Source organism: Argentina silus (assembly GCF_951799395.1).
Source record: "Argentina silus genome assembly, chromosome: 1".
NCBI lineage: Eukaryota > Metazoa > Chordata > Actinopteri > Argentiniformes > Argentinidae > Argentina > Argentina silus.
The window spans coordinates 11,591,737-11,619,654 of NC_139655.1; the positions used below are offsets into that span (position 1 = coordinate 11,591,737).

The window sequence follows — 27,918 nt, forward strand, 5'->3', positions numbered from 1 at the left end:
AATTCAGTTTTTTTGGAGCTCCGCCCAAACAAGGTATTTGATTGGTATGACGTGTCGCGAGGCATCACTCATTTCGAATGGGTTCCCACCCCTTTGTAGCTACTTTCTGCAAAAGATTTTTGCGAACTAGGACAGCCTGGACTCAACGAGGTTGATAGTTACCTGCCTCTCCAGGGCAGGACCAGCTCAGGGTTGATCTTACGGAACAAGTACTCTCCTCCCGGCCTGTGTCCAGGGATGCTCTGGAGGGGTGTGTCTGGGCGGGTCTCCTCCTTCATGGGCTCCTCTGTTTGGGGCCTCTGCATGCCCAGGTACTTAGGCAGGAAGTGGATGAACACCTGAGGGAGGTTAGAGTAGCTATGTTAACAATCAGGATGTTTAACTAATATTACTTTCTGTGAGATGATTTAGATCTCCAGATTTTGGAGCAGTCCCTGGACAAGCTAGATAATCTTCTGAAACTAAGGCTTTGGTTTACTGTATATGTTCAAGGGTTAGCAGACAATAGTACTGTAAGTACATGTATCACATATACAGAACTATATGCTACAGTTACAGTTACAGGCGGTGTATTCAAAAGACTAATTCTGAGGATCCCCTGGCCTGTCTGTTGCATAGAGACATGTTGCATAGAGCCCTAGCGCAGCCCTGCAGGAGCCGGACTCACCCTGCGCACCCACAAGGGCATTATATGTGTGCTGGGGGTGCGGTGGTGCAGGTTGAGGACCACCACACTGAGGATGACTGAGAAGGTGACCAGGATCATGGTGAACATGACATAGTTGACTATAATGGGGATGGCCAGGGAGGTCTCTGGGACCTTGTCAGCCAGCAGCAGCATGAAGACAGTCAGGGCGATGAGGACCGAGATGGACAGGGTCATCTTCTCACCTGGGGGACAAAGAGGACACATCGTTAAAACACAGCAGTGATTGTTCTGCTGTAATGTTTTTTATCTTTCATTTGACAGACATGCGAAGAAGCCCCAAACCCCTGCCCGATCACTCCACTCTTCCACCTCGGCTGGCCGCCTGGCACCGCCGCCGCTACTCGGTCACAGCTTTTAACTGTCCTGGCACCCCGCTGGTGGAACGAGCTTCCCACTGCAGTCAGGACTGCAGAGTTACTACCAATCTTCTGCCGTAGATTGAAGACCCATCTCTTCAGGCTACATCTTAACTGTCCCTCCATCCCCACTACCCCCCTGTACAGTTTCTCTACCGTAAATAAATAATAAAAAAAACTTTTTCTTATGATGACTGATGGATAGATGATTCACTTACTTTCACAAATGTATTAGTTGTAAGTCGCTTTGGATAAAGACGTCTGCTAAATGCCATAAATGTAAATGTAAATGTAACTCTTCAATTGTACTGTTCCTGTCATGATTCCATCTGGACACTAGGGGGCAGCGGAGACCCATGAACATTCAGGCACACAGGTGCCTCTTATTATTTCATTAGGCCAGTCCTATTTAAGTTGTATGTTTCATTATTCCTCTGTGGTAGCTTCACTCTCGCCTGTGGTATGTTACCTTATGGTCTCCAAGGACGTATCTCGCTATTGCTGATGTTGATTGATGTTTATTATTTTGCTAAAGTGGTTCCTGTATACCCTGTGGAATACTTCATAAAGTGGCTTTGCCTTTGAACTGCATTTCCTCTGGTCTGGTCTCCTCTCTGCTCCTGGGTCCTATACTACACAATGTTACAGTTCCTGATTCCACTTGTGAAAGAACACAACACAAACCGCTCAACTCCATCATGTCATGTAAATACAATGTTGTTACTATAGTAATTACAGTGTTACTACACAGGTATAGGGGCAACTTCATTTAAAAGGGTTGCCAGTGGTGTGATCAAATACTGTACTGTAAGGTGAGCCATACTATTCTACTGAGTTAACAGGTGTGTCATACAGGGCCTGGGTCTGTGCCTGACCTGCACCAGGGGGCAGATAGAAGACAAAGATGGCCAGCACACTGGTGAGGATGCAGGGCACGATGATGTTGACGATGTAAAACAGAGGCTTCCTCTCGATGATCAGGTAGAAGGTGATGTCCTCATACAGGTCTTCATGCACGTTCTTCCTGCTGGGCTTGTGTTTGATCTGCCACTCCCCATTCTCTATGGAAGAGGGGGGGGTGGGTGGGAGAGAGATAATGAACAGGGTGGAGGAGAAAGAAGAAGAGAGGAGAGGAGAGGAGAGGAGAGGAGAGGAGAGAACCATTAACGTACAGGTTTACTGGTGCTGAAACCCTGGGCCCAGGAGGCTGAGCAAAGAAAATAATTTAAAAAAAATCATGAAATGGTGAAAGAACATTATCACATATTTAATTAGCAATTGGTAGGTGGTCAGTCCTGGATTAATGACCACAGTGGTGTAGCAGACTCCCCGCAGCCATCTCTGAGCTCTGGGGGCCTAACCTTATCCAGTCCCTGACACAAGCCACTGGTGTAGCAGAGACCCCCACCATCTTAGGGCCCCCACCCAGTCTCAGACAGTCACCTATAGTGTAGTATTGGAAATGTGCAGCCTATAGTCAGGGGTTTTTTGTTTCTTTTCTTAACTACGCACTCCCTGCCTTCTCTTCAAGCATAGACAGTTAGCAAGTGACAGCTGACCCTTTTCCATCCTCGGGCAACCTGCAGCTGCATTTTCCTACACAGTATGTACCCCATGTATCTTATACGCTTTCAGAGGGGAAAAACATGTGGCAGAAATTGCTCAGTTTTGGGCGTGCATCCCTAGCTGACACAACAACCAAGTTAACTAACTGATAGACAGGAGAAAAGTGTTGTATTATTTCATGACGTTTCATCAACAAGATGTATCCTCTGATCCTTAAATAGCCTATGAAAAATACAGTCTGGACTGGCATGGGGAGGTGATTATCCCCAGGGCCTCTGGCAGTCTTGACACACCCATGAACAGAACAGAGGAGAGGAGAGGGACTGACCAGTGAAGGCATTCTCATCAATGATGATCTCGTGTATCTCCTTGTCCTTCTCGTCCAGAGCGTACTGCAGGTCCACTTCTGACGAGTCATAGGTGTAGGAGCGGAACACCATGGTGCAGTTCTGCCAGTCGAAGGGGAAGTACCCCACCTATAGGGAGGGAGGAGTTACTTCTTTACTACACTTTTTAACAGTTAAAACACTCTACTGTGACCGACCAAACCAATTTCAATAAACAATGTCTAATGAACGACATGTGTCCAACTGTGTCCAATCATGATAAATAATGCTAAAAAAAAATAATGCTGTCCTTGTCGTGTTGAGTTACCTCTATGGAACAGCTACTGCGGTAGATAGCAGGAGGGAGCCAGTTGACCGTGCCTGTACTGTACACCAGCACGTTGACATACAGCGCCACGTCAAACTGCCCATCATTACTGTAGAAGAGGGGAGTCACACAGAGACAACATGCATGGTTCATGTCAATCACATGGATATGCAGATTTACAGTTGTAATACTGACTAGGTTCGGCTCACTCTTAAGCACTTTGTGACAAAACATTGTCCTAAAAATATACATAATAGATTTCTTTGTAGAATAGTTTTTTTGCAATCATGTTTTCAATTGATATATTACATAAGAGATAAAGACATACAAGGTCTATTCTTATTTGTACAAAACTAATAAAGCAATAATGTATGCTTGAGCATCCCTTGGTTAATAGAATTTGAATGACTGATTAATCAGCATCCCCTGGTTATCAGTCTATAGTCTTTATAAAGGACATGGACCAGGAGTGCTTTTACAGTGGGGTCAAATACAGCAATTATGTGATGTACATAGATATACATATCCTTGAATATCCTAGAGACTATCTGCCTGGTCTGAACCATATAGGATGGATGGTGCATGATGGTGATGGATGGTGTTGGGTGACAGGAAGCTCACTTGTTGATGAGGTAGATGTCTGGAAGCCACACCTTCTTAGGAGGGATCCTGAGAACACTAATATCGTCATAGTCCTTTGGGTTCCATGACAGCCTGAAGTCTTTCCATGCCTAGAGAGAGAGAGTGAGAGAGATGGAAGGAAGTAGAGAGAGAGAGAGAGAGGGAGAGGGAGAGAGAGAGACATAGAGGGAAAGAAAGAGTCACATACAGTAAAGAGGGACAGAGGGTGAGAATAAAATAGGGAGGGAGAGACAGAGAGTGAGAGAGAGCAGGAAAGAGAGAGAGAGAGAGCAGGAAAGAGAGAAATAAAGAGTTAGTATTAATAACGTGGAGAGAGAGGAGTGAGGGCAGAATAGGAACAGGCAGGGTGAAATCATTAATGCTGCTCTCTCGTGTTGCTGTCATTTATAAGGTTGTTACATCTGTCTGTGATAAGTCATTTACACTTTTAGCGATACACACTCCGCTGTCACACACACTCAGGCCCTTCCGAATTCTCATTAGCACGGGAGAGGAAGGGAGCGGGGAGAGACAGCAAATGAAAAGAAAGAGAGAAACGGAGCATGAGAGCGAGTCTGCAAGCGAGATAAAGAAGCAATAATTTGCAGTTATAAAAAGTGACAAGTCCATTTGAAAAGAAAGGGGGACCATAGCAAGGAGAGGAGAGAAGAGGAGATGAAGATTAATGTTTCACGCTCACCAGATTCATGAACACGTTGGTTGTCATCTGTTCATTCTTTTCATTCTGTAGCAGAGAGATACAGACATTAGGCCCTGTGCTGAATCTTGTTGTGCATGGCAGCCTGCTACACTCAGTCTTGTCCAATGAAAGCTAATTGGCTATGCATGATTGGAGGCTGTATGCCACTGAACGCCCGTCGGTGGGCTGGCAGTGCCAGGAGGGAACGAAGGCCGTGGTTATTATGTAGCTGGAGATACAAAATGTGCTTTGTGAGTATGCTGTATGTGTGAGTGTGTGTGTGTGTGTGTGTGTGTGTGTGTGTGTGTGTGTGTGTGTGTGTGTGTGTGTGTGTGTGTGTGTGTGTGTGTATGTGTGCCTGTATATATTTGTGTGTTGTTCATATACTGGCATTTGTTTGTGTGTGTATGTGTGTGTGTGTGTGTGTGTGTGTGTGTGTGTGTGTGTGTGTGTGTGTGTGTGTGTGTGTGTGTGTGTGTGTGAGCTGTGCATGGTCTCTCATCTGCAAATGGGCGTACCAGGCTGACGAGCTGGGAGAGGGTCATCCCCACCCTGACCATGACTTTTTCCTCCCAGGACCTGGCTGGTCGCACCTTCAGATTGTAGTCCTTGAACAGGTTCTTGTGCAGCAGCTTCTCTGTCTCTGACGCACCTGGAAGGTGAGAGAGGGAAGAGGAGAGAGAGAGAGAGAGATAGAGAGAGGGAGAGATAGAGAGGGAGAGAGAGGGGAAAGAAGAGAAGTAAGGACTAGGGCAGGTGGTGTACAGTGGGCAGCAAAGGTGAATGAGTTGTTGTAATCGATATCCAGCACGGCAAGAGATCAAAGGCATGTCTGGAATACCATCAAAACCGAGGATCAAAATAGATCCTGATTATCACACAATGAAGTGTTAATATGGTTCATTAAATGTTCCGTCTCATCTTTGATCAGGGGAGGTTTTTCCTTTTAGAGCGGAGACAGGTCCAACTTTTATTGATGTTTGAATCCCAGTTTTGCTTTGATCAGTCAAGCAGTAAAACTCTTATCAATCCTAGAATGTATGTCTGTATATCTCTCCCTCGCTTTCCATCAAGTTTTTGGCTCCTTTTCTCCTTGTCCTGTAATCACAATGACTCTATCGCGGTCACGTCTGGCTGCCTCTACCTCTCTCTCTCACTCTCCTCTACCTCTCTCTCACTCTCCTCTACCTCTCTCTCACTCTCCTCTACCTCTCTCTCTCACTCTCCTCTACCTCTCTCTCACTCTCCTCTACCTCTCTCTCACTCTCCTCTACCTCTCTCTCTCACACTCCTCTACCTCTCTCTCACTCTCCTCTACCTCTCTCACACTCAACCTCTACCTCTCTCTCACACTCCTCTACCTCTCTCTCACACTCCTCTACCTCTCTCTCTCACTCAACCTCTACCTCTCTCACACTCAACCTCTACCTCTCTCTCACTCAACCTCTACCTCTCTCTCACACTCCTCTACCTCTCTCTCACTCTCCTCTACCTCTCTCTCACTCTCCTCTACCTCTCTCTCTCACTCTCCTCTACCTCTCTCTCACACTCCTCTACCTCTCTCTCACACTCCTCTACCTCTCTCTCTCACTCTCCTCTACCTCTCTCTCACTCTCCTCTACCTCTCTCTCACTCAACCTCTACCTCCCTATGTTTTCCTTTCTCTCTCTTTAGACTAGAGGAAGTAGTAAAATGTGTGATACCCCTGTGCTCCCTGCGCTCCCCAGAGACACAAACAATGACACTACAACAGAGGTCACAGACTGGCATGTTTGTTTTGCAACCCCCCCCTGCTGGGTCAGCGTCAAAGGCATCGTTCTGTTTTTCTTCCTGTTCTCTTTCCTCTCTGCCACTGTGAAAACGCACATTCAGACCTTGTTCACAGTATGACATAAATATGCCCTAGTGTCACTTTTGTCTGTCTTCTGCCACTCTTTTAAAAAAGTTTATGTTGATTGACAGAGTATTTATTTGGAGTATATGTCATGATATGACACTGCTTATGCTGAGTGTGTTGGTTCAGTTGGTCATTATAAACACATACTGTATCCACAGACCTTTAACACACACACACACACACACACACACAAATGCAACAAACATGCATGTGCATTACACACACTTGCCTTACCAGTGAGATCGAGAAAGAGGCTATAGCCACACACTACCCATAGGAGAGTATCCATCCTCACTCCCTTCTTCATCATCATCATTATCCTCATCCTCAGATCACCACAGACCATCCAGACGCCCGTCTTGCCCCTTCACCTGCTGGCAGTCAGACCCTCAGATATCCACCGCGCCCGACCTCAAGTGGGTGGGCACCCGGACCTTGGATGATCAAACTCCACCAATCTTCACACACACACTCCAACACACACACACACACACACACACACACATACACACACACACACACACCCAGGGCCAGTGCAGGAAACGGCCACTATTCCTGGTACCGTACAGCTATGCCAACCTTTCAGATGGGGCCGTGGTTATGCGTGCAAGCCATTTTTCTCTCTCTCTGTCTTTCTGTCGCTCTTACTTTTTTGTGGGCGTTGTTCGCTGTGTGACGCTGAGGCCTGATTGGCTGGCTGTGCTGGGATTGACAGGAGGGTGGAATGTGTTTGGATTGGGAAGCCTCTGAGGCAGGCACCTGTTGGTGCTCACCACCACCGAGGTTTCACTTGGTGGGGGAGGAGGAGGGGGTCATGACAATGGGGATATTTTTGGGGAGAACAAAGGGGGAGAGGTTCAGATGATCACTCCCCCTGGGGAGGAAGGAGGGGAGGGGGTAGAGGTAACAGTGCACAGGAACTTGAGAGACTCCCTACATCAGGTGACAGTGTGCTCTTGGGGCAACCTCTTGCATGCCACCCTCTTTATCTCTTTCACTTTCTCATTTCACTCTCTCTCTCTCTCTCTTTCCCTCTCTCTCTTTTTCCATCTATGTCTCTCTGTATAGTTAGTCTGTGCCTGTTGCTCTCACTCTTCCTCTCACTCTTTCCCTCTGTCTCTGTCTCTGTCTCTGTCTCTGTCTCTGTCTCTCTCTCTCTCTCTCTGTCTCTCTCTCTCTCCCTCTCTCTCTCTCTCTCTCTCTCTCTCCCTCTCTCTCTCTCTCTCTCTCTCTCTCTCTCTCTCTCTCTGTTGTTTGGTGGAATGGCAGGCATTCTCAGAGCTGCCCAGTGACTGATATTCGGAGCATTGAACACTGGGGGAACTCCGGTCAGCTCTGCCCAGCACCTGGTCACCGCACTCAAACAGCACAGGCAGGTAATAAGGTAATTAGGCCATGACACTTCACTTCAACCTCCCTCTTATGAAGTGTCATAAAGCTAAATGTTGTGGCACGTTATCATTATAAAACTGCTATATGACAGCATCTATAAGACTCTATACATGTTAATACGGCTGTATTCAGCCACAATGCTTTAGAGAGTGAGAGTGCTTATGAAGAAAGGATTATAATATACAAATACCAAGGAACATTTTTCCGGTGACATTTTATTCTCTCCTTCTCCCTCACTTTTTCTCCCTCTCTCTCTCTCTCTCTCTCTCTCTCTCTCTCTCTCTCTCTGTCCCTCTCGATTTGTTCTCTCACTCGTTTGACCCTGATTTCGTAAAGATGGCGTGCCTGGCCTGTTAGGGTTGCCAGAGTACACAAACATAAACAGCCCATAAATCTCTGGCAGGTTCAGAGTTGACCGTGTCTCTCCAACCTGCATACCCTCGAGCCTGCTCCACTCCCAATATACACACACTGGCAGTCAGTTTTTCTCCACTGTCCTATGGGCTACTGGATCCCTGTCTTATAGGCCACTGGGTCACTGTCCTATAAGCTACTGGGTCACTGTCCTATAAGCTACTGGGTCACGGTCCTATAGGCTACTGGGTCACTGTCCTATAGGCTACTGGGTCACTGTCCTATAGGCTACTGGGTCAGTGTCCTATAGGCTACTGGGTCACTGTCCTATAGGCTACTGGATCCCTGTCTTATAGGCCACTGGGTCACTGTCCTATAAGCTACTGGGTCACGGTCCTATAGGCTACTGGGTCACTGTCCTATAGGCTACTGGGTCACTGTCCTATAGGCTACTGGGTCACTGTCCTATAGGCTACTGGGTCACTGTCCTATAGGCTACTGGGTCATTGTCCTATAGGCTACTGGGTCACTGTCCTATAGGCTACTGGGTTTCTCCATTGTCCTATAGGCTACTGGGTCACTGTCCTATAGGCTACTGGGTCAGTGTCCTATAGGCTACTGGGTCACTGTCCTATAGGCTACTGGGTCACTGTCCTATAAGCTACTGGGTCACTGTCCTATAGGCTACTGGGTCATTGTCCTATAGGCTACTGGGTTTCTCCATTGTCCTATAGGCTACTGGGTCACTGTCCTATAGGCTACTGGGTCAGTGTCCTATAGGCTACTGGGTCACTGTCCTATAGGCTACTGGGTCACTGTCCTATAAGCTACTGGGTCACTGTCCTATAGGCTACCGGGTCACTGTCCTATAAGCTACTGGGTCACTGTCCTATAGGCTACTGGGTCACTGTCCTATAAGCTACTGGGTCACTGTCCTATAGGCTACTGGGTCACTGTCCTATAGGCTACTGGGTCACTGTCCTATAGGCTACTGGGTCATTGTCCTATAGGCTACTGGGTCACTGTCCTATAGGCTACTGGGTCACTGTCCTATAAGCTACTGGGTCACTGTCCTATAGGCTACTGGGTCACTGTCCTATAGGCTACTGGGTCACTGTCCTATAAGCTACTGGGTCACTGTCCTATAGGCTACTGGGTCACTGTCCTATAGGCTACTGGAGACCAAACATAGAAGTGAACTAAGACGTGTCATTTTCAAAATAATATAATAACGTAGAGACCACCCATTTGCAGATGAGAGACCATCCACACACACACACACACACACACACACACACAGCCAGTGCTGTTGGTAGGTCCCTGAGGAGTGACCAGTGGGCTGTGTTATAAATAGAGGGCCAGCAGGTGACGAGGTCTGGGTATAGTTCTCACGGCACAGGGAGGATAACATTCTGACAACAGATGGAGCCTTTGATATTTCTCCTCAGATCTTTATTTAAAAAGAAAAAGAAGCACAACAAGCTTGTGTTTGTGTGTGTGTGTGTGTCTGTGTGTGTGTGTGTGTGTGTGTGTCAGTGAAAGAGAGACAGAGAGAGAGAGAGTTTATGTTCACAATGTGCGAATGTGTGCGTGGTGTGTGTGTGTGTGTGTGTGTGTGTGTGTGTGTGTGTGTGTGTGTGTGTGTGTGTGTGTGTGTGTGTGTGTGTGTGTGTGCGTGCATGTGCGTGCGTGTGTGTGTGAGGCACAGGTTTCTGTAGTAATGGGAATTCCACAGGCTGTTGGTGCAGCTGGTGAATTGAGTTTGTGTGCTATTCTATACTTCAACACAGGAATAGCCCCTCACACACACACAAATACACAGAAGGATTATCATAGATACAGAAATATCTCTAGCACGCGCTACATAAAATCACATTCTCACACAGGGTTGCATACACTATCGTATCTGGTTTTCACTGTGTTTATGGGTTCACACCAGGGGAGGCCGGTGGTATCAAACACACATTTTTGATACCATTCTTCACGGATGAACATAAAGTCACATTCTCACACAGGGATGCATACACTATAGTCTCTGGTTTTCACTGTGTTTATGGGTTCACCCCAAACACGTGTTTGATACCATTCTTCATTTCATTCCATGCATTAGAATGAGCCCGTCCTGCGGTTTCTACCTCCACCAGCCTTCACTGCCACACATATACCCGTCACTGAATGCACCCTGTAATACCAGTGGGCAGAGGGCAACACAGCAGGTAGAAAAAGGAACACTACCTAGCATCATGTACAGTATAAAGCTATTCATCTGTCTAATTCCAAGGCGTCAGTGGAGGTAAGAAAAAGTGTGGCTGGATATGGTCCTGTGTGCACTAGCAACACTTAGGTTGGGGGTTCCATTCCCGCCGAGACCTACTGTATATACAAAATGTATGCACTCACTATACTGTAAGTTGCTTTAAAAGCGTCAGCTGAATATACATTGTGCTTGATACAGGTAGAACTGTCAGGGTGGGCTTTTTTTTTGGGGGGGGGGGCTGTTGTTTGGCATTATCAATGAGGTGAGGTTTAGGGTCTTTCTTGGGGGGTGGGATCAACGTTCCATGTCCATAAAGGGGTCACTGGGGGTGTAGTTGAAGCTGGCGTTAGCGAAGATGCCCAACGTGCCCAAGGTGGTGAAGATGACAAAGATCCAGAGGAAGAGGCGATCCACTACCATGGCAACAAACTGCCAATCCTCCCTCAGCTGGACCGGAGGGATGGAGAGAGAGAGAGAGAGAGAGAGAGAGAGAGAGAGAGAGAGAGGAATAGAGATAAGACTGACAGAACTAGAAACAATGCAGAAGAATGTCAATATTCTTCTAAATACAGTCAAAGAAGATTTGAGGAAACTAGAGAACTGAGAGAAAAATGAAAGCAAGTTAAAGTCCTGCTAGCTCCAGCCCCAGACAGGCATCAACCCAACCCATTCCCTACCCTGTGCACTCATTAACTCACTGCGTTATAGTCCTTCTCAGCCTGCAGCTGCTCAGCGATGTAGGTGATAGCATTGATGGCAGACTTGAGCTCTGGAGGAAGAGTGAGATAGTGGCTGGGCCCGTCGATGAACTTCCTCAGGTCTGTACACATGCCCTCAGGCTGGTACCTGGACACAGACAGAAGGGGAAGGGGTTAAATACAGTACCCTTATGCCCAATCCCAAATCAACCCTAAGCTAGCCACTCCCCCCTATTCTGACATAGAGAGATCTGAAAGGATCAGATAGGTGAAGGTCAAATGTAGAACATTTCATCTAGCCTATCAGAGAGCGGAGAGTTAAGTTATGACCATACTGCATATAAATATGCAAATCAGATCAACATGAAGTAGATAAGGGGTCACGTTGATTGAGGAGACAAGAGGAAAGGAAGGGGTTAAAAGCACTCAAAATGTCAACACCCGCCAGATCACACAGGCTGAATATGCAGACAGGGGTAGACATAACTCATCACTAATTAAAAGCTGTGAAATAGCAGCATGTTTATGAGCGACTCTGCACTTCTTCCTCTCCGGCACGTCTTTCACAGCGGAACACTGAGAAGGTCAGACTCAGTCCCTCAGCTAGGCTTTACCGCTGACTCCGCTGTCCTGGAGAAGCCAAGCCATCTCGCCTGTTCACTTGTTGACCCGTGTAACAGCAGGTTACTATGGGATGCCAGGAGTTGGCCAGGGTTACTTGGAACGATGGGTCATAATGAAGGATTGTGGGTTGATAGGTGGAGTCAGAGACATTGGTGATGCTGCTATTTGATGTTGCTTTGTCATAATCCTGAGGTTCTCAATGTAGTATTTACAATATGGAACTGAGTAGATAAAGTAAACTCTATGTGCATAACCAACTCTCTCAGCATGCCGCCTCACCCTAAACACCTCGTCATAAAATAACATAGCCTGTGTGTGTGAATCAGGCTCAGTAACATATCACATAACAGTGACATACTGTATCACATACCACAAGAGTCCCTAAACCAGCCCTCCTGGCCTATGTCCTTCTCCCATAATCCTGGACATATTGAGATTATTTCTCTAATTGAACAGATGTTTCTCCACTCCTCCTGTGGTCATTCCTAACATAGTTTTTTTTATTATGAAACACCTTTCACACTTTTTTGATTTTATTTTCAGCTTTGTAAAACAGATGGCTAATAATGTTGTAATTCTAAAAAACCAGCACCAGGGGGCAGTGTGGTGCTTCGTCTCCTGCCTGGTTCTGGTCAGAACCTCTCAGGCAGGTTGGTCCTCTCTCTCTGCTTGGTATTCTGGGCAGCTCCTGGGTTTACAATGCAGCGCTGTGAGTCTCCCGGCGAGTGGGCAAGCGAGCGGCACTGACCTCAGTAGAGGGAGGGGAGCATTAGTCTCAAATTTGATTGGAGGATAAATCCGCCGCTTTACACATTCTCAACGGCACACTTCCTCTCTGACCCGCTGACCTCCCTCCCACCATCCCTTCTTCCCCTCCTTCTGATAGAGCATCACTTCATCAGAATGATGCAGATGACTAATCCGGAAGACTAATTCAACTAAGACTGCCGTCTATGGTGCCAAGACACGCAGTAAAACCAATTAAGAAGGCGAGGTGGGGGTGGAGATGATGGTGGGGGGGCTTAGGGGGATACTGCTGCCTCATCGAATCACTCTAATAGAGTCCTGCCCCGCTCCCCCAACTCAAACCCCCCTCCCACCCCCCCCCACCCCTGCGACACACATGTGTCAGAGGCGATTTGCGTTGGGTCATTATTATTTCAGCAATGATTTTCCCCTCCGCCTGTGTCTTACTCTCTCTCCCTCCCTCTCTCTCTCTCTCTCTCTCTCTCTCTCTCTCTCTCTCTCTCTGTCTCTCTCTCTCTCTCTCTGTCTCTCTCTGTCTCTCTCTCTCTCTCTGTCTCTCTCTGTCTCTCTCTGTCTCTCTGTCTCTCTCTGTCTCTCTCTCCAGCCTCGTAACTCAATACCCACAGGACATGATTTAGACCTACGTAGAAAGAGAGATGTTAGACCCACTGTGGCATGCCAATGGTAGACTGACGGTCGTAATGCAAACGGCAGCCAACAGTCGCTGTGCCGTAGGTGCAAACGGCATGCCAACAGTAGGTCGGCGGTCAGTATGCCAATGGAAGACTGATGATGGCGTGATGATGGTAGACCAACGGTCGGCATACCATTGTGCATACCAGACATCAGTGGTTGGCATGTCAGTAGTAGACCAACAGTTGGCATGCCAATGAAAGACTGACCCATAACCCTGGTACAGTACGTAAAGATCCATGCTTCAGCCATTGGAGCTAAATATAAAGCTAGGTTAAGGAGTGGAAAAATTGTGACAGGGAAAGGGAAGATGGTTGGCAGAGGAGTGGGAAGAGAGTAGCAGGAAGATGGTGGCAGAGGAGTGGGAAGAGAGTGACGTGGGAGCAGTAAGAGGGTGGCAAGGTAGCGGGAAGAGGTTGGCAAAGGAGCAGAGACTATGGCTTGCCAACAGCCAGAGCAGTGTGCCAGTCAGGGCCAGTTGAGGGTTTCCTATCTTTTACCGAAATTAATACTCGGCTAACCAATGGCAGGGGGACAACGCAGACATCATTTGCTGATAGAGGGACGCTGACTCTGCCGACAACAGGCCACTTAAGGACCAACACAAGCTTGCTAACTGGGCATGACCACTCCCCCCCCCCCACCTTATCAAAACCTCCCAAAAAGCACCTTCGAGAAGCCCAAGTCCCTCTAGCAGTGATCCAGTATTCCATTAGCAGTGCTATTATGATTCTGTGGTTGGTTCCAGTGTGTTATTACCATAGAGAGAGGACAGTTATTGTTAGTAGTATCATTTATAGGGTGGGCTGCTGACTGTCGCTTCACAACCAAAAGCCTCAGAGAGATAAAGCCATTATTGTCTCTATACCGTACACATACATCGCTGCTCTCTTGCGATGCTAGGGTTGGATTATCAACGCAGTATCGTAAAAAAGAACATTGCGATCATTGGCTATATGGATTTTATTACACAGCCCTACTGTAGACACATTCCCTGCCCACTACACACACCAATGATTCACATGCCAGAGTACATTATATGCTTTTATTATGGTCCGTATGAATGTGCCAAAAGAGTTCATCATATGCTTTTATTCTATATCACAGGACAGGAAGTCAGACAGAGAAACAGGGAGAGAGAGAGAGAGAGAGAGAGAGGGAGAGAGAGAGAGAGAGAGAGAGAGAGAGAGAGAGGGAGAGAGAGAGAGAGAGAGGGAGAGAGAGAGAGAGAGAGAGAGAGAGAGAGAGAGATGGGGGAGCATGTCTGTGAGGTTGATAAAGCTGCAGGGTTTTCCCCTGACTGGTGCTGTGTGTTTGTGCCTGTGTGTCTTCATGTGTGTGCGTGCGTGTGTGTGTTTGTGCCTGTGTGTCTTCATGTGTGTGCGTGCGTGCGTGCGTGCGTGTGTGTGTTTGTGCCTGTGTGTCTGCATGCTTGTGTCTGTGTGTGTGTGTGTGTGTGTAAAAGGGCTAGGTTTAAAGAGAAAGGGATTCAGAAAAGCACTCAGACAGCCATTAGAGCCCCATGGATTGTGAACACCTGGCTTGGACTCTCTCCTTCAGAGCAGAACTGTGCTGGACTCTCTCCTTCAGAGCAGAACTGGGCTGGACTCTCTCCTTCAGAACAGAACTGGGCTGGACTCTCTCCTTCAGAACACATAGTAACCAGTGTGGCCAGTGGCCTGTGGCCTCACCTGTTGGGCTTGGGGAAGAGCAAGCAGGTGTTGGGCTTGCGGATAAAGTACTCGTCTCCTGCGCGGCTGTGGATGGCCGACGTCTTCTCCCTCTTGGGCTGCTCTAGGGGGGTCTCCCTCTTGGGCCGCATCATGCCCAGGTAGGGGGGCAACATGTGGATGAAGATCTGAGAGACAGAAGAGAGGGGGTAAGCAATTCAATTCAATTTTCTATTCACAAGGGGCAATATCTTCTTGGTTTCAATATCAAAATGATTGTGTTGTGACTGGTGTAGCTGCTGGTACTGCATGCATCATTGGATTTACCCTAGCTGCCCACCTGCTGCTCATCTACACCTAAGACAATTTGCACTAACTTTCTGCACAACCACACACAAGCACTCGCTCTCTCCTATTACACACACACACACACACACACACGCACGCACGCACGCACGCACGCACACACGCACACAAACACAAACACCCACCCACCCACACACACACACACATGCACGCACGCACACAAACACAAACACCCACCCACCCACCCACCCACACACACACACACACACACACACACACACACACACACACACACACACACACACACACACACACATACACACGCACACACACGCGCACACACACACACACACACACACACACACACACACACACACACACACACACACACACACACACACACACACACACACACACACACACACACACACACACTACCATCACTGCTGCTATTAATTATTGCTCACTTTATCTTACACTTATTGCCTTTTGCCTTTTACACTTTTTGTCTATTGTGTTATTATTGTATTTTTATTCTTACTCATCCTTATTCTTACTTATTTGCACTGAGATTAAGCTGGCAAAGTAACCATTTCATTGTACAATTTACAACTGTATCCTGTGCTTATGACCAATAAACTTGGAACCTTGGAAATACAATTTTATCACAGTACCATCGGAAATACCACATTATCAGATAAGCTGTCGAGAAGAGCCAAGTAAAGAAGGTAATACACAGTAAAAAAGAAGGTAATACACAGTAAAAAAGAAGGTAATACACAGTAAAATTCACTCAATGTATGGCTGAGATAACCTGTATGGGCGGGCAGGGTACTGTGGGTGTTAGGTACTGTGTGCATGGTTGGATATGACCCTGAGCCCTCAGAGTTACTAGACTGTCAGCTAAGCTGTTAACCAGCGGTTGGCTGTCACTTCTACTTACCATACGCCTACATGATTCACTGTAATACCCACCTGATAACTTTTTCAATGATATAGAACCAATATGACATATACTGATAACCTTTTCTGACAAGTGCAGGACATATACAGTATCTGGGTATTATATGTCCACAGTAGCAGATACGGTGATTGGCTGTCCTGAACCATCCAACCTTCTCAGTCTTCATCTCTGCTCTCATCAGGGGAGAGTGAGCCTGCATACACAACTCTCCTTTTTGCATGACTGAATCTCAATATACTGCTCTCTCATTCTCAAACGGTAGTCCCAGGGAATTCAATCAACTGTCAATAGAAAACTCATTGAGGGCTTGGTGTATGTGTCTTTTTTCGAGGTAATAGGACAGAGATCTGGCTGCAGAGTGTTTTCTGTTATGTTGGGGGAAGATAGGAACATCTGTTGGCTTTCACAGGATTGATGTGAGCTTTCCAGAAGAACAGCCAAGGAGTGAATTGAATCCTTGTCTGGTAAACTGGCAAGAGGCAATTTCATCAACACTGCCAGGCACTTACGTGACAACACTCGAGCACTCACACACACACACACACACACACACACACACACACACACACACACACACACACACACACACACACACACACACACACTACTGTGGTTAATAGCGGAGGCTATCAATATGAATCCAAGTCAGTGATCCTAGAGCTTGAGGATACACAAGCTCCCCCTGGAGGACACAGGTTCCATGGAGATCATGATAAACATTGTAACTTGACTGGCTTCCTGCTCTTCCCTGTGTGAGGGGAACACACTGTACTGTAGCTGGAATGTTAGCAGATGTAAAGTCTGAGGGTGAAAAGATGTCTATGTGCAGTCCTTCATTGTACAATAAACAGTAACAGTACAATAAACTCTCACTCTCTCTCTCTCTCACACACACACACACACACACACACACACACACACACACACACAAAGACACACACACACACACACACACACACACACACACACACACACACACACACAAAAGCAGGAAGGGAACTGAATGCATAGAAATAGCCCTCCTACATATCCTACGTATCTTTTGCTCCATAGTGTGAAGCAAATGTCAATGACATGACCAACTCATACGGTTGCTCCAGAGGCATGGCATTCTATTCTACCGTATGCTACGCTAATCAACAGAAGTAGTCCCCGTTCCGTCAGAGAGCAGAAGCGCAGAGCCGCTAATGAATGCTTCAGCACCGTGCTGCTGTCAATGATCCTGTCATTTCAAGAAACGAAAAAACTCCTCAGTTCAATATCTTCTACACACACTCCTTGTTTGAAGACGAGGGGGTACACTATAGGGGGTTCTTTCTTTTTTTCATTCATCTCGAAGCAGTTTCTATTCCATTAGAACATGCAAATTTGTGGCGTATGGTTGGCGATTGTTGAGCCATACGGGGTGGCGGAGCGGGGTGCCGTGTTTCGCTGCCGACCAGGCTGGTAATTAGCTTTAAATAATGTAGAGGCCAAAGCTATTGATGGAGGTTAATGGTATAACATGGTGTTCAGGGTGTCAGCTGAGGAGAGGCTTAATTCACTTTCCCCCTGCGACTGACTCCCTCTAAAAACTAGATCTTCTTTTCATTTCTGCTATTTTCCTCCTGCCTCATTCTCACTGTCATAAGTATTCATGAGTCAATCCCCCCCCAACCCCCCGCCCCCCCGTCCCCCACCCCGTCCTCACTCCTGTCAGCCTCCCCCCTCTCCTGCCCCTAACCATTACCGTCCTTTTCAGTGCTCCCCTGCTGGGTTAAGACAGAAAAAGGAGCTGCTGCTTTTCCTGATGCTGTGGCTGGGGTCTGCCTGTGGCTGGGGCTGACCTCACCACACCTCTCTCTGAGACCCGGAACAGTTGGTTCAATTGAACATGACCACGGCCACACTAGCCCCGGCCTGGAATAGGGTGTTCCGGTTATGCTTCTAACTCTATGGCACAACATACCACAGTAATGGACCTCTATGATGTCTCACATCTCCATTCTTTTAGAAAATCAAACACAGCCAGAATACGAACCCTTTCTTGTACGAGTTAACCCCCTTCCTCTCTGCCCCTCTCTTGCTTTACAACAGTTCCTCTCACACACAACCGTTCCTTTACAGACAGAGAATGACCCTTCAGTGACCATCAGAGGGCGTAGGTGACCGTGTGGTCTGGTCTCACCTTGCGGACCCACATGGGCATGTGGTGTGTGCTGGGGGAGCGGTGGTGCAGGTTGAGGACCACCACACTGAGGATGACTGAGAAGGTGACCAGGATCATGGTGAACATGAGGTAGTTGACGATGATGGGGACCGCCAGGGAGGTCTCTGGGACCTTGTCAGCCAGCAGCAGCAGGAACACAGTCAGGGTGAGCAGCACGTTAATGGACAGGCCCATCTTCTCTCCTGAGAGGGAGGGAGGATAGGGGTTAGAGAGAGGACACAGATAAAAGACACACAGATTCTAGAATGATCTACCTATTATACCTATATTATACTTACAGATATATACAGACAATTCACACAGTCACAGACGCATGCATGCACCCAGCCACCCAGACACCCCCCCCCCCCCCCCCCCCCCCCCACACACACACACACACACACACACAGACACAAGCACACACACACACACACACACACACACACACACACACCTCACCATCCTCTGCGGACAGACATACAGAGGACACACAGCAAGCATCCAGTGGTTTGGCTAATGGGATACAGAGGGATTTATAGAGCGTAATGTTTTATTAAATGTGGAATTAACCTCGTCCTAGTGGACCATTAATGATTTGTAACATGTCGTTACTGGGCGAAAGGGATTGATCCACTGTTTTAACAGTAGCTGGCCCATGTAATTCACAACTAATGGATCTAATGGGGAATTCATTTTCCATCCTGAGTGGAAGCAAGGACCCCTGGAGTGATGCTCCCCTGATGTGGAAAAGCATTTACACAACATATTGTCCAATGTCCGATCAAACACTCACCCATACTAACAAATACATTCACCAATACATTCAGCTCAAGGGTGACATTACCAACCACTTACACCCTAGCCTACTTTCCTACTCTCCTACGCACACACACACACAAGTACACACATGCACACACACGCGCACTCACGCACACACACGCACGCACGCACGCACGCATGCATGCACTCACTTACAGTCTCACACACACACACACACACAGACACACTGTGTGTGCGCTTGTGTATGTGTTTGTGTGTGTGTGTGTGTGTGTGTGTGTGTCTGTGTGTGTGTGTGTGTGTGTGTGTGAGAGAGAGAGAGAGAGAGAGAGAGAGAGAGAGAGAGAGAGTGAGTGAGCGTAGAGACCTTGAGGGGCTCCCACAGGCCCATAGAGAACCACAAGGCTGAGGAGAACAGAGACAGAGAGAGCTTTACATACTGAGCCCCAGGGACCCAGGCTTAAATGTGTCCTTGTGCAGTGTGCTCTGTCGCAATGCATGGCCACTGCTGTCACTAAGGGGAGAAGAAACACCCCTGTTTATGCCTTCTCAGGGAAGCCTTGGGTCCTAAAGAGCAAAATGTTCAAAGGTAAGTTTGTTTGGTTTCACTAGCCTATTTAGAGCTGAGCTGTGTGTGTACTGTATGTGATAGGCTATGGTGAATGCTGGTAGCTTTACAAGTCTATTTTTAGTCTAAATATATATTACCAATCATGGATCTATAAAATGAGTACTTTAAATAACTTCAGCTGTGCCTGTCACCTGTTTCTGATTGGCTGTCATGAACATGTGCATATCCACATCCTCCGTGAATGATACTCATGAAACATGTTTTTAATAAAGTGACAGTATTATTTGGCATACATAACACCTGTCATGAACAGGTGGTGTGAATGTCAGGAGAGGGGATACGTGTGTCTTTCTATTCCTCTCGAGTGTCTAGAGGAATGGTCCATGAGCCCTATCCCAGCTCACCTGCATCGGGGGGCAGATAGAAGTTGAAGATGGCGATCATGGTGAGGAGGATGCAGGGGATGATGATGTTGAAGACGTAGTAGAACGGCTTCCTCTCGATGATCAGGTAGAAGGTGATGTCCTCATACAGGTCTTCACGCACGTTCTTCCTGCTGGGCTTGTGTCTGATGTACCACTCTCCACTCTCTGGGGACACACAGGGACCATCAAAACACTATCACCCACATATGTCAGTGTGTCAATGTTTTGGAGCATTGTGATCAACTTGCAATGTCGGTGTCTCTTGGATGATGTTATTACGAATTTGTACAAATCGAAGCAAGTATATGAGAGAATAAATGTTTTGAAGCATCACCACAGTGAGCACTTGGCCCCCGTGGTTAAAACTGGATGACCACCACGGTGATCGGTGTTAGCAACCAAAGTGCACACATAGCGTAGTAAGTATAGTATTGATTGTTCATCCATTCATTCGCTCATTCATTCACTCTTTCCCTTATTCAAAGTAACCCGCAAATGGCAGCTATCATCAAGACATTTTGGCCATGACTCTTTCCATCTCCTAAGTAAAGGAGGGAATGTCCCCAGGACGAACTGACAGGTGACCGAGGTGATGAACTGACACATTGACACAGACAGAGAGGATGTGGGTATCTGTCTTCCCATCTCCTTACCACTGAAACCACCATCGTAGACAATCTCTTTGATGTCCTTGCCCTTCTTGTCCTGAGCGTACTGCAGTTCTATCTCTGACGCGTCATAAGTGTAGGAACGGAACACCATGGTGCAGTTCTGCCAGTCGAAGGGGAAGTATGTCACCTGGCCACAGGAAGCAGGAAGAGGAATGGGGTGTTATGACACCCAGAGGGAAATAAAACACAGAAACAACTTCCTGACAAGCAACACTTCCTTTCTGTGTGATAAATCTTAGAATAATCTATTCTGAACAACGCTGAACAAAGGCATAGCCGACAGATCAAACATGGTAGAACTAGCGACAGGCCTGACAACCGGGGGGGGGTTGAGGGAAAAAAAGAAAAGAAAACAGAGGACACAGATAAAGAGAGAGAGAGAGACAAGGGTGCTGATTAAAGGATGCTTTGATTAAAGGAAAATGACCACAGACCACTAGAACACTTTAGAGGAACAGTGTGTGTGTGTGTGCGCGTGTGTGTGTGTGTGTGTGTGTCTCACCTTGACTCCACAGATACTGCAGTAGAGTGCAGGAGGAGCCCAGGTCACCCTCCCACTACTGTAGGCTTGGACAGCGACATGGAGGGCTACATCAAACACCCCATCATTACTGGAGAGAGAGATAGAGAGAGAGGGTGGGGGGAGAGAGATGGGTAGAGAGGTAGGGTTAGGGACAGTCCAGAGAGAGAGAGACAGAGGGAGAGAGAGAGAGAGAGAGATAGGGAGAGAGAGAAAGAGAGAGAGAGAGAGAGTAGTGGGGAAGAGATATGAACAAACCAAAACCATGAGTCCAGATAGTGGTCCTCTGTGGCTCAGTTGGTAGTATATATACTGAAAAATTTATGCACTCACTGCAATGTAAGTCGCTTTGGATAAAAGCGTCAGCTAAATGGCATCTATAGATAGACAAAGGCTGCCTAGCTCTACGGCCCTTATCTAAACTGTTGGGTTGGACTAAACAGGGCTGTCATTGCTATTACACTTATAATGCAATACACAACAGAGACATCAATGTAATTAGACACACACATTTAGCAGCCAGTGTACAGTGCCTGGTTTTATAGGCTTGGCAATAAGACTGTGGTGAAAGCCAGTCCTTATGGCCGAGGCTCCTAAAACCCTGTCCCTGTGAAGGTGTTTGGAGAGATAAAATGACAAACATTGATCACTCTCTCTGTCTCGGTCTCTCTCTCTCTTTCTCTCTCTCACACACACACACACACACACACACACACACACACACGCATGCACACACTCACACACACACACTCACGCATGCACAGACGGACGGACGGATGGATGCACGCACACGCACACGTACATGCACACGCCTGCTAGTGCACACACTTCAGCAAAGTGATACTGGGGAGTGTGTGAGGGCGTCTCTCCGCTCCCCGGTGTGGTACCGAGGGAGCACGGTTCCGAGAGAGCACGCTCCTGGCTGGAGCGGCAGAGTGGTGCCAGTGGGTCTGTTATTGGGGAGCCATACTGCTTAATTGCCTATAAAGCAGTGATGAATGGAGCTGAGGGGATATTTACAGCAGAGTTAATGGGAGCCTCCACACTGAGGTGTGTGTGTGTGTGTGTGTGTGTGTGTGTGTGTGTGTGTGTGTGTGTGTGTGCGTGTGTGTGCGTGGTACAGATAGGGGGAGTGGGCAGGAACCTCTCTCTGTCCTCCTGACTGACCTGTCCAGCTATTGCCAGAAAACATTGCAGTTAACTTACAAGACTGTCTGTCGTGGTGAATGATAATTACCTAAAGCTGAAGCCATAAAAAAAACTATATTCCAAAAAAGCATCTGGCGCAATCTTCTTAGCCACTTAGTATCCAAATGAACCTCTCAAGAGCTCAGTCTGAGGAACAGAGAGAGGCCTAGTTGTTCAAACATTTTCCTACCATATGTAGATGATCTACCAGGTATTTCACTACAGTAGGTATGCAGAGTACACTCATCTATAGCAGTGCCCAGGGGCTAGAGTAGCAAGGGAGAGAGCATACTGTAGAGTCAAGCACACAACCATAGAGACATCGTACCAAATGCCCTAGCTTCTCAGAGTCAGGCACTGGAATGTGGCTTACTTATTGATCAGGACGATGTCAGGGAGCCAGACTTTTCCCGAAGGTAAACGCATCACCTCAATCCCATCGTGGTCCTTAGGGTTCCACGCCAACCGGTGGTCTGTCCACTCCTGCAGTAACATATGGACATGGGTAAGTGTGTTTGTGTGTGTGTGTGTGTGTGTGTGTGTGTGTGTGTGTGTGTGTGTGTGTGTGTGTGAGAAATGGAAATATTATAACAGAAAGATGAGAGACAGAGAAGAGAAAATCAAAGTGTATTGGAGTGGGAAAGGAGAGAGACAAAGGTGGATAACTTTCCAATTAGAGATCTAACCAGTTCATCATTTGATCAAAGTGAATTCACATTTTCCTGCTACTGTCATTAATTATAGTGAGCACAATATTCCTGTGCATTTGTCCATGAATAATATCAATAACATTTGCATAATTTTTCATTTAGCATAAACTGTGTATTATTATTCCAACTGATCGTACTGGCTGCATAATGTGTGTGCAGTGTGTTGACATTTCCGCTTTGTAAACTCTGGTGATGCATTATGATATATTTCTCATGCAAATAAAGTTAGTTGAATTTGTTATTTGAGTCAAGGTGTTTTGATGAAGAAAGCTGTAGGCTGGGTATAAAATACAGTCCGACACAGTGACCATTGATGAGTGTGTACGGTATACTGTCCACACACTTACCAGGTTCATGATAACGATTGTACTCATCTCTTCTGCTTTCATATTCTAGAGAGAAGGAGCATACAATAAGAATCATTAATAAACCAATACATGGTCAAACTCATGTGTAGCATTCTAAAGGCTGCTACCCTTGGATTGTCTAATGGCCACTGCCCTTGTAATTCCATCTGATTTCAATTCATAACAAATGATTGAACTTTATTGTTTTCTTAAACCCTAAGAGTTTTTCAATACACCTCCAAACCTCCAGTTTCAACACTATCATATCTCTATAGTATAAGTATACAGCAAACATCATTACTGGGACTCAATAGGCAACAGGTGGAGGAGGGTTATAGGATGAGAGACAGATACAGTCCTATTGTCTGCCCTCCTGCTGTAGCAGCAGACACCACCGGGGAGACAGAGAGAGAGAGGGGGGGGGGAGTAGAGAGGTAGGGTTAGAGATACTCCAGAAAGAGAGAGAGAGAGAGAAAGAGACAGAAAGAGAGGGAGAGAGAGAGTGAGAGAGAGGGAGACAGAGAGAGATGGGTAGAGAGGTAGGGTTAGGGACAGTCCAGAGAGAGAGAGAGAGAGAGAGAGAGAGAGAGAGAGAGACAGACAGAGACAGAGAGAGAGAGAGAGAGAGAGAGAGACAGACAGAGACAGAGAGAGAGAGAGAGACAGACAGAGACAGAGAGAGAGAGATGGGTAGAGAGGTAGGGTTAGTGAACAGGGAAGTAGTAGTGAGGGTTTAAGGGGTGAGAGATGGTGGTGGTAGTAGGGGACAGGGGGGACAGGGGTTGGTTGTGTGATTGTCTGACCAGAGAGACATTGCAGCACTGAGCCTAGTGAACGGGGCGCTGCTATTTAAAACTCCAGGAGGAATGTCCCAGAGACAGCTGGGAGAGAGGGAAAAGGAGAGGAGTGAAGAGGGGGAAGGGATGGGAGAGAGAGAGGACGGGAGCCTATCAGTCTTCCAAGATCATAGCCCTATCACTTACTCACTCACTTCCTGTAAGTCTGGAGTTATGTTCACCACCATGAGAGAGTAATGTTGCCAGTAACGTTGTGGATAGGTTGGCTACGGTAATGTAGCTACGGACAGTTGTGGGCAGACGGGCTTCCAGATTCCAAGTGGGTCAGTTTTCAAAAGGTTCCAAGCCATGTGACTTCCTCTCCAGAGTGAGGATGACCTTGATTGGTGGGTTAAGGAGTGTGTGTGTGTGTGTGTGTGTGTGTGTGTGTGAGTCTGTGAGTCTGTGTGTGTGTGTGTGTGTGTGTGTGTGTGTGTGTGTGTGTGTGTGTGTGTGTGTGTGTGTGTGTGTGTGTGTGTCAGGGGCAGTTAGCCAAGAGCAGTTATTAAAAAAAAGAGAAGCAGGAAACAGAGGATACAGTGACCTAGTGGGTATGTGCTAGGTCAAAAGGAGGAGAGGATTAACTAGCTGATACAGTCAGCACAGTGTACTGTACTAGAAATATCTAGATGTCTAGATGCCTGGATGTCAAGCTAGTCCCATCATACAAAACTATGCTGTGTGTGTGTGCCTGTGTGTGTGTGTGCATGTGTGCATGTGTGTGCGTGTGAGAGAAAGAGTGAGAGAGATAGAGAGAAACAGACACAGAAACAAAGATACAGAGAGAGAGAGAGAGAGAGAGAGGGAGAGAGAGAGAGAGAGAGAGAGAGATGTGTGTGTGTGTGTGTGTCTACCCTTACCAGGCTGCCGAAGGAGGACAAGATCATGCCCACCCTGACCACCACCCTGTGCGTTGGCGTGGGCGCTGGGCGCACCTTCAGGTTGTAGTTAGTGAACAGCTTTGTGAACAGCTGCTTCTCCCCCTCTGAGGCCTCTGGACATGGAGGATGAGACACCGTGGATGAGGTTAATGGGTATCCACACACAGGGAACGCTGTCTAATGCTTGTATCACTGTGTGTAGCAGAGGTGGCTCATGTGATGAGAGGAACTAGGGATGCACCGATACCACTTTGTCATTGCTGATACCAATTCAGAGTAGTGAACTTTGAGTATCGGCCGATACAGTGTACCGATCCTATTAAAAAACCTGCTCAGTATGGGATTGGCGCTTCTCTAAGAGTAACCTTTCCTGACACCCATAGACTGGTGTTAGCTCCCAGAGCAAATACCTCTAGGCTTCTGCTCTATGGGCTAACACAGTCTTGAGTCATGCAGTTGACCCATGGTTCAATACCCAGTTGGTCATATTTTCTGCTGTTTATACCGACTACATCACCATAGCACAGGTACAGTGGCAGAGCTATAGTAGGTGTTGTCTGTGTGAGAGGGCAGACCCCATTGTAATGCCTAGTAGCCTTGTAACAACTCCAGTCCTGCCAAACTGTCCCATACTGACGCTGGGGTAGACTAGGCCTACATTTCTATGCTCAACTCCAGTTTTCAACTCCCTCCTCCGAAGGTTGGAAGCATTTATAATCGGCAGTTCTGGCGGCGCGGCATTTATCAAGTCTCACAAACCACTGGCCCCGCAGGATACGAAGTGACAGGAACAAATGACAACGATCACCCGGCGCGGCACCTCCATTTGCCAAGCAGAGGGACAGGCAGCCGGGAGGCTGGGAGCGGCAGGCCACCATTTAGACCCTTCCTCTCTATCGTTCATACTTTGAGGCAGGCCTACATTAAACTGTGATGATCATCAGCACTTAGTTGAAGGGAAATACGGCCATATTTCAAATCAGACAAATGAAGTGCTACTAGTTATTTAGAGTGGCCACCGCCGAAGGAAGTGTGATCAGCACTTCATTAAAGTAAATGTTTAGGAAAAAGCGAAAAACAGTTTGAATTTTTCAGTTGGTCAAAACCAGTGCCGCTGCCACTTGTTATTCAGAGCCATGATGCTACTGACAGAGAGATCCCTCCTTCTGTGAACCCAGGCGATGAGATGAGATGAAATGAAGGTAACGAGGCCTTCCGGTGAAGGTGCCATCTGCTGCTGCTGTGGCAGTGTCCCTGCCTGCCTGCCTCCCTTCTCCACTCCTCAAACGACCCACAGTGCTGCCTGCCTGGCAGGTAATTATCATTACAGACCTCTCAGCATTAGCTGATGATTAACTTAATCACACTGAAATTATGGTCTTCCCACTTAGAGGGAGTTTGGAATAGAGGATTTCTACTCAGTTCCTCAGTTCATAATGGATGTGACTGAGTCACTCTCTGTTTTTATGGGCCTGTATAACTAAATGTTGGCATATCTGTTTAGCTCCAAGTACGTCTTCTCTACAGTTATATCGTGTCATAATCTTATAGGCAATGATGACTATGATGATATCCATGGGATAGAGCGTGCGTCAGATTATGGTAACTCCTCTCCTCAGTGCGCAAATCTGCGCATATTTGGAGTGCCTGTCTGAGGGGAAAGAGCATAAAATTGTAACTAGTGGTTTATAATCGGTTAAATCTTAAATGTGTATATGCTTTTAGCGAGCACTCTGTAGCAAACTCCGATTCTGCCATGCGTGACAACGTCCACCATGTTGTCTGAAGTTGCACTTACCTCCCACAGCGAGTAGGCCACATAAGCAACATGACAGCAGGATCAAATCCAGGGCCCTCATAGCGACCCAGAAACAGAGAGGTCTTCAAAACAGTATGTTTTTCTACTCTTGACACTCGACAAATACAAGTTATTATGCCGTTTGTGCTGAAAGTTCCTTAGTTTCCGTGTATGGAATCCAGAGTGTTGTTGTCTGTCAGTCAGGCAGTCCGAGCCAACTGCTGTCTGCTCAAATTACCTCGTCGCGCGGGGGGTGGGGGGTGGGGGGTGGGGGGCTGTGGACTGTACACCCCACTGACCCCCAATTGACGATCTACGAGGCGCGAAAACGATTTGACTGCATTGATGAAGTGATGTTTAAATTACGACAACATAGATCTTCATACGTTTTACTTGTCTGTTAAACTGCACGACTCTGGTATAAGATTAGACCGCATATATAAAACTAGTCGGCTATACTTTGTTGAAGGACACTTTCACACTCATTTGTTAAAAGTCTCATCGGTTACAAGGAAGCCAAACCGAACCAGTTAATAGAATGTTATATATTTAGGTTTTTACGCACCATTTAGATTACAGTTATTGGTTGTATTTTATATGAGGATTATCGTTTTAATATGTCTGTAAAGGTCTGACAGAATAATCATGTAGGCCTAATTCTGTGGCTTAGCCTAAAAATAGAGGGGCCAATATTAATGTGAAGTACTTTTAGGTCATTAGCAAAAGCTATTCATACGAATTACTCACGCTTATCAGCTATTTAACAAAAATATGATGTCAAGATTTTAATGTCGAGAT

At 47.0% G+C, this 27,918-nt stretch overlaps 2 protein-coding genes across 2 annotated transcripts in view; both read right to left on the minus strand.

Moving 5' to 3' along the window:
* chrnb1l (cholinergic receptor, nicotinic, beta 1 (muscle) like) overlaps nucleotides 1-8,331 on the minus strand; it is a gene marked incomplete at both ends in the record, with an annotated part of 12,577 nt that extends 4,246 nt beyond the window's left edge. The window contains 9 exons of the mRNA XM_083684002.1: nucleotides 163-338; nucleotides 668-891; nucleotides 1,941-2,126; nucleotides 2,960-3,107; nucleotides 3,286-3,394; nucleotides 3,907-4,016; nucleotides 4,607-4,651; nucleotides 5,125-5,258; nucleotides 8,208-8,331. Of these exons, the coding sequence (XP_083540128.1) occupies nucleotides 163-338; nucleotides 668-891; nucleotides 1,941-2,126; nucleotides 2,960-3,107; nucleotides 3,286-3,394; nucleotides 3,907-4,016; nucleotides 4,607-4,651; nucleotides 5,125-5,258; nucleotides 8,208-8,331 (1,256 nt within the window). The remainder of the gene's footprint in view (nucleotides 1-162; nucleotides 339-667; nucleotides 892-1,940; nucleotides 2,127-2,959; nucleotides 3,108-3,285; nucleotides 3,395-3,906; nucleotides 4,017-4,606; nucleotides 4,652-5,124; nucleotides 5,259-8,207) is intronic.
* A 2,469-nt stretch (nucleotides 8,332-10,800) lies between these two features.
* Nucleotides 10,801-27,253, minus strand: chrnb1 (cholinergic receptor, nicotinic, beta 1 (muscle); the record flags this gene model as incomplete). Its single annotated transcript, XM_083684013.1, has 11 exons — nucleotides 27,121-27,253; nucleotides 25,302-25,435; nucleotides 23,606-23,650; nucleotides 22,922-23,031; nucleotides 21,343-21,451; nucleotides 20,823-20,967; nucleotides 20,149-20,334; nucleotides 18,376-18,599; nucleotides 14,960-15,126; nucleotides 11,205-11,352; nucleotides 10,801-10,953 (listed from the first exon to the last, which is right to left on the minus strand). Exons 1-11 carry the CDS (start codon nucleotides 27,179-27,181, stop codon nucleotides 10,801-10,803), a joined length of 1,482 nt encoding a protein of 493 aa, XP_083540139.1. The 5' UTR covers nucleotides 27,182-27,253.
* Between the last annotated feature and the right edge of the window lie 665 nt (nucleotides 27,254-27,918).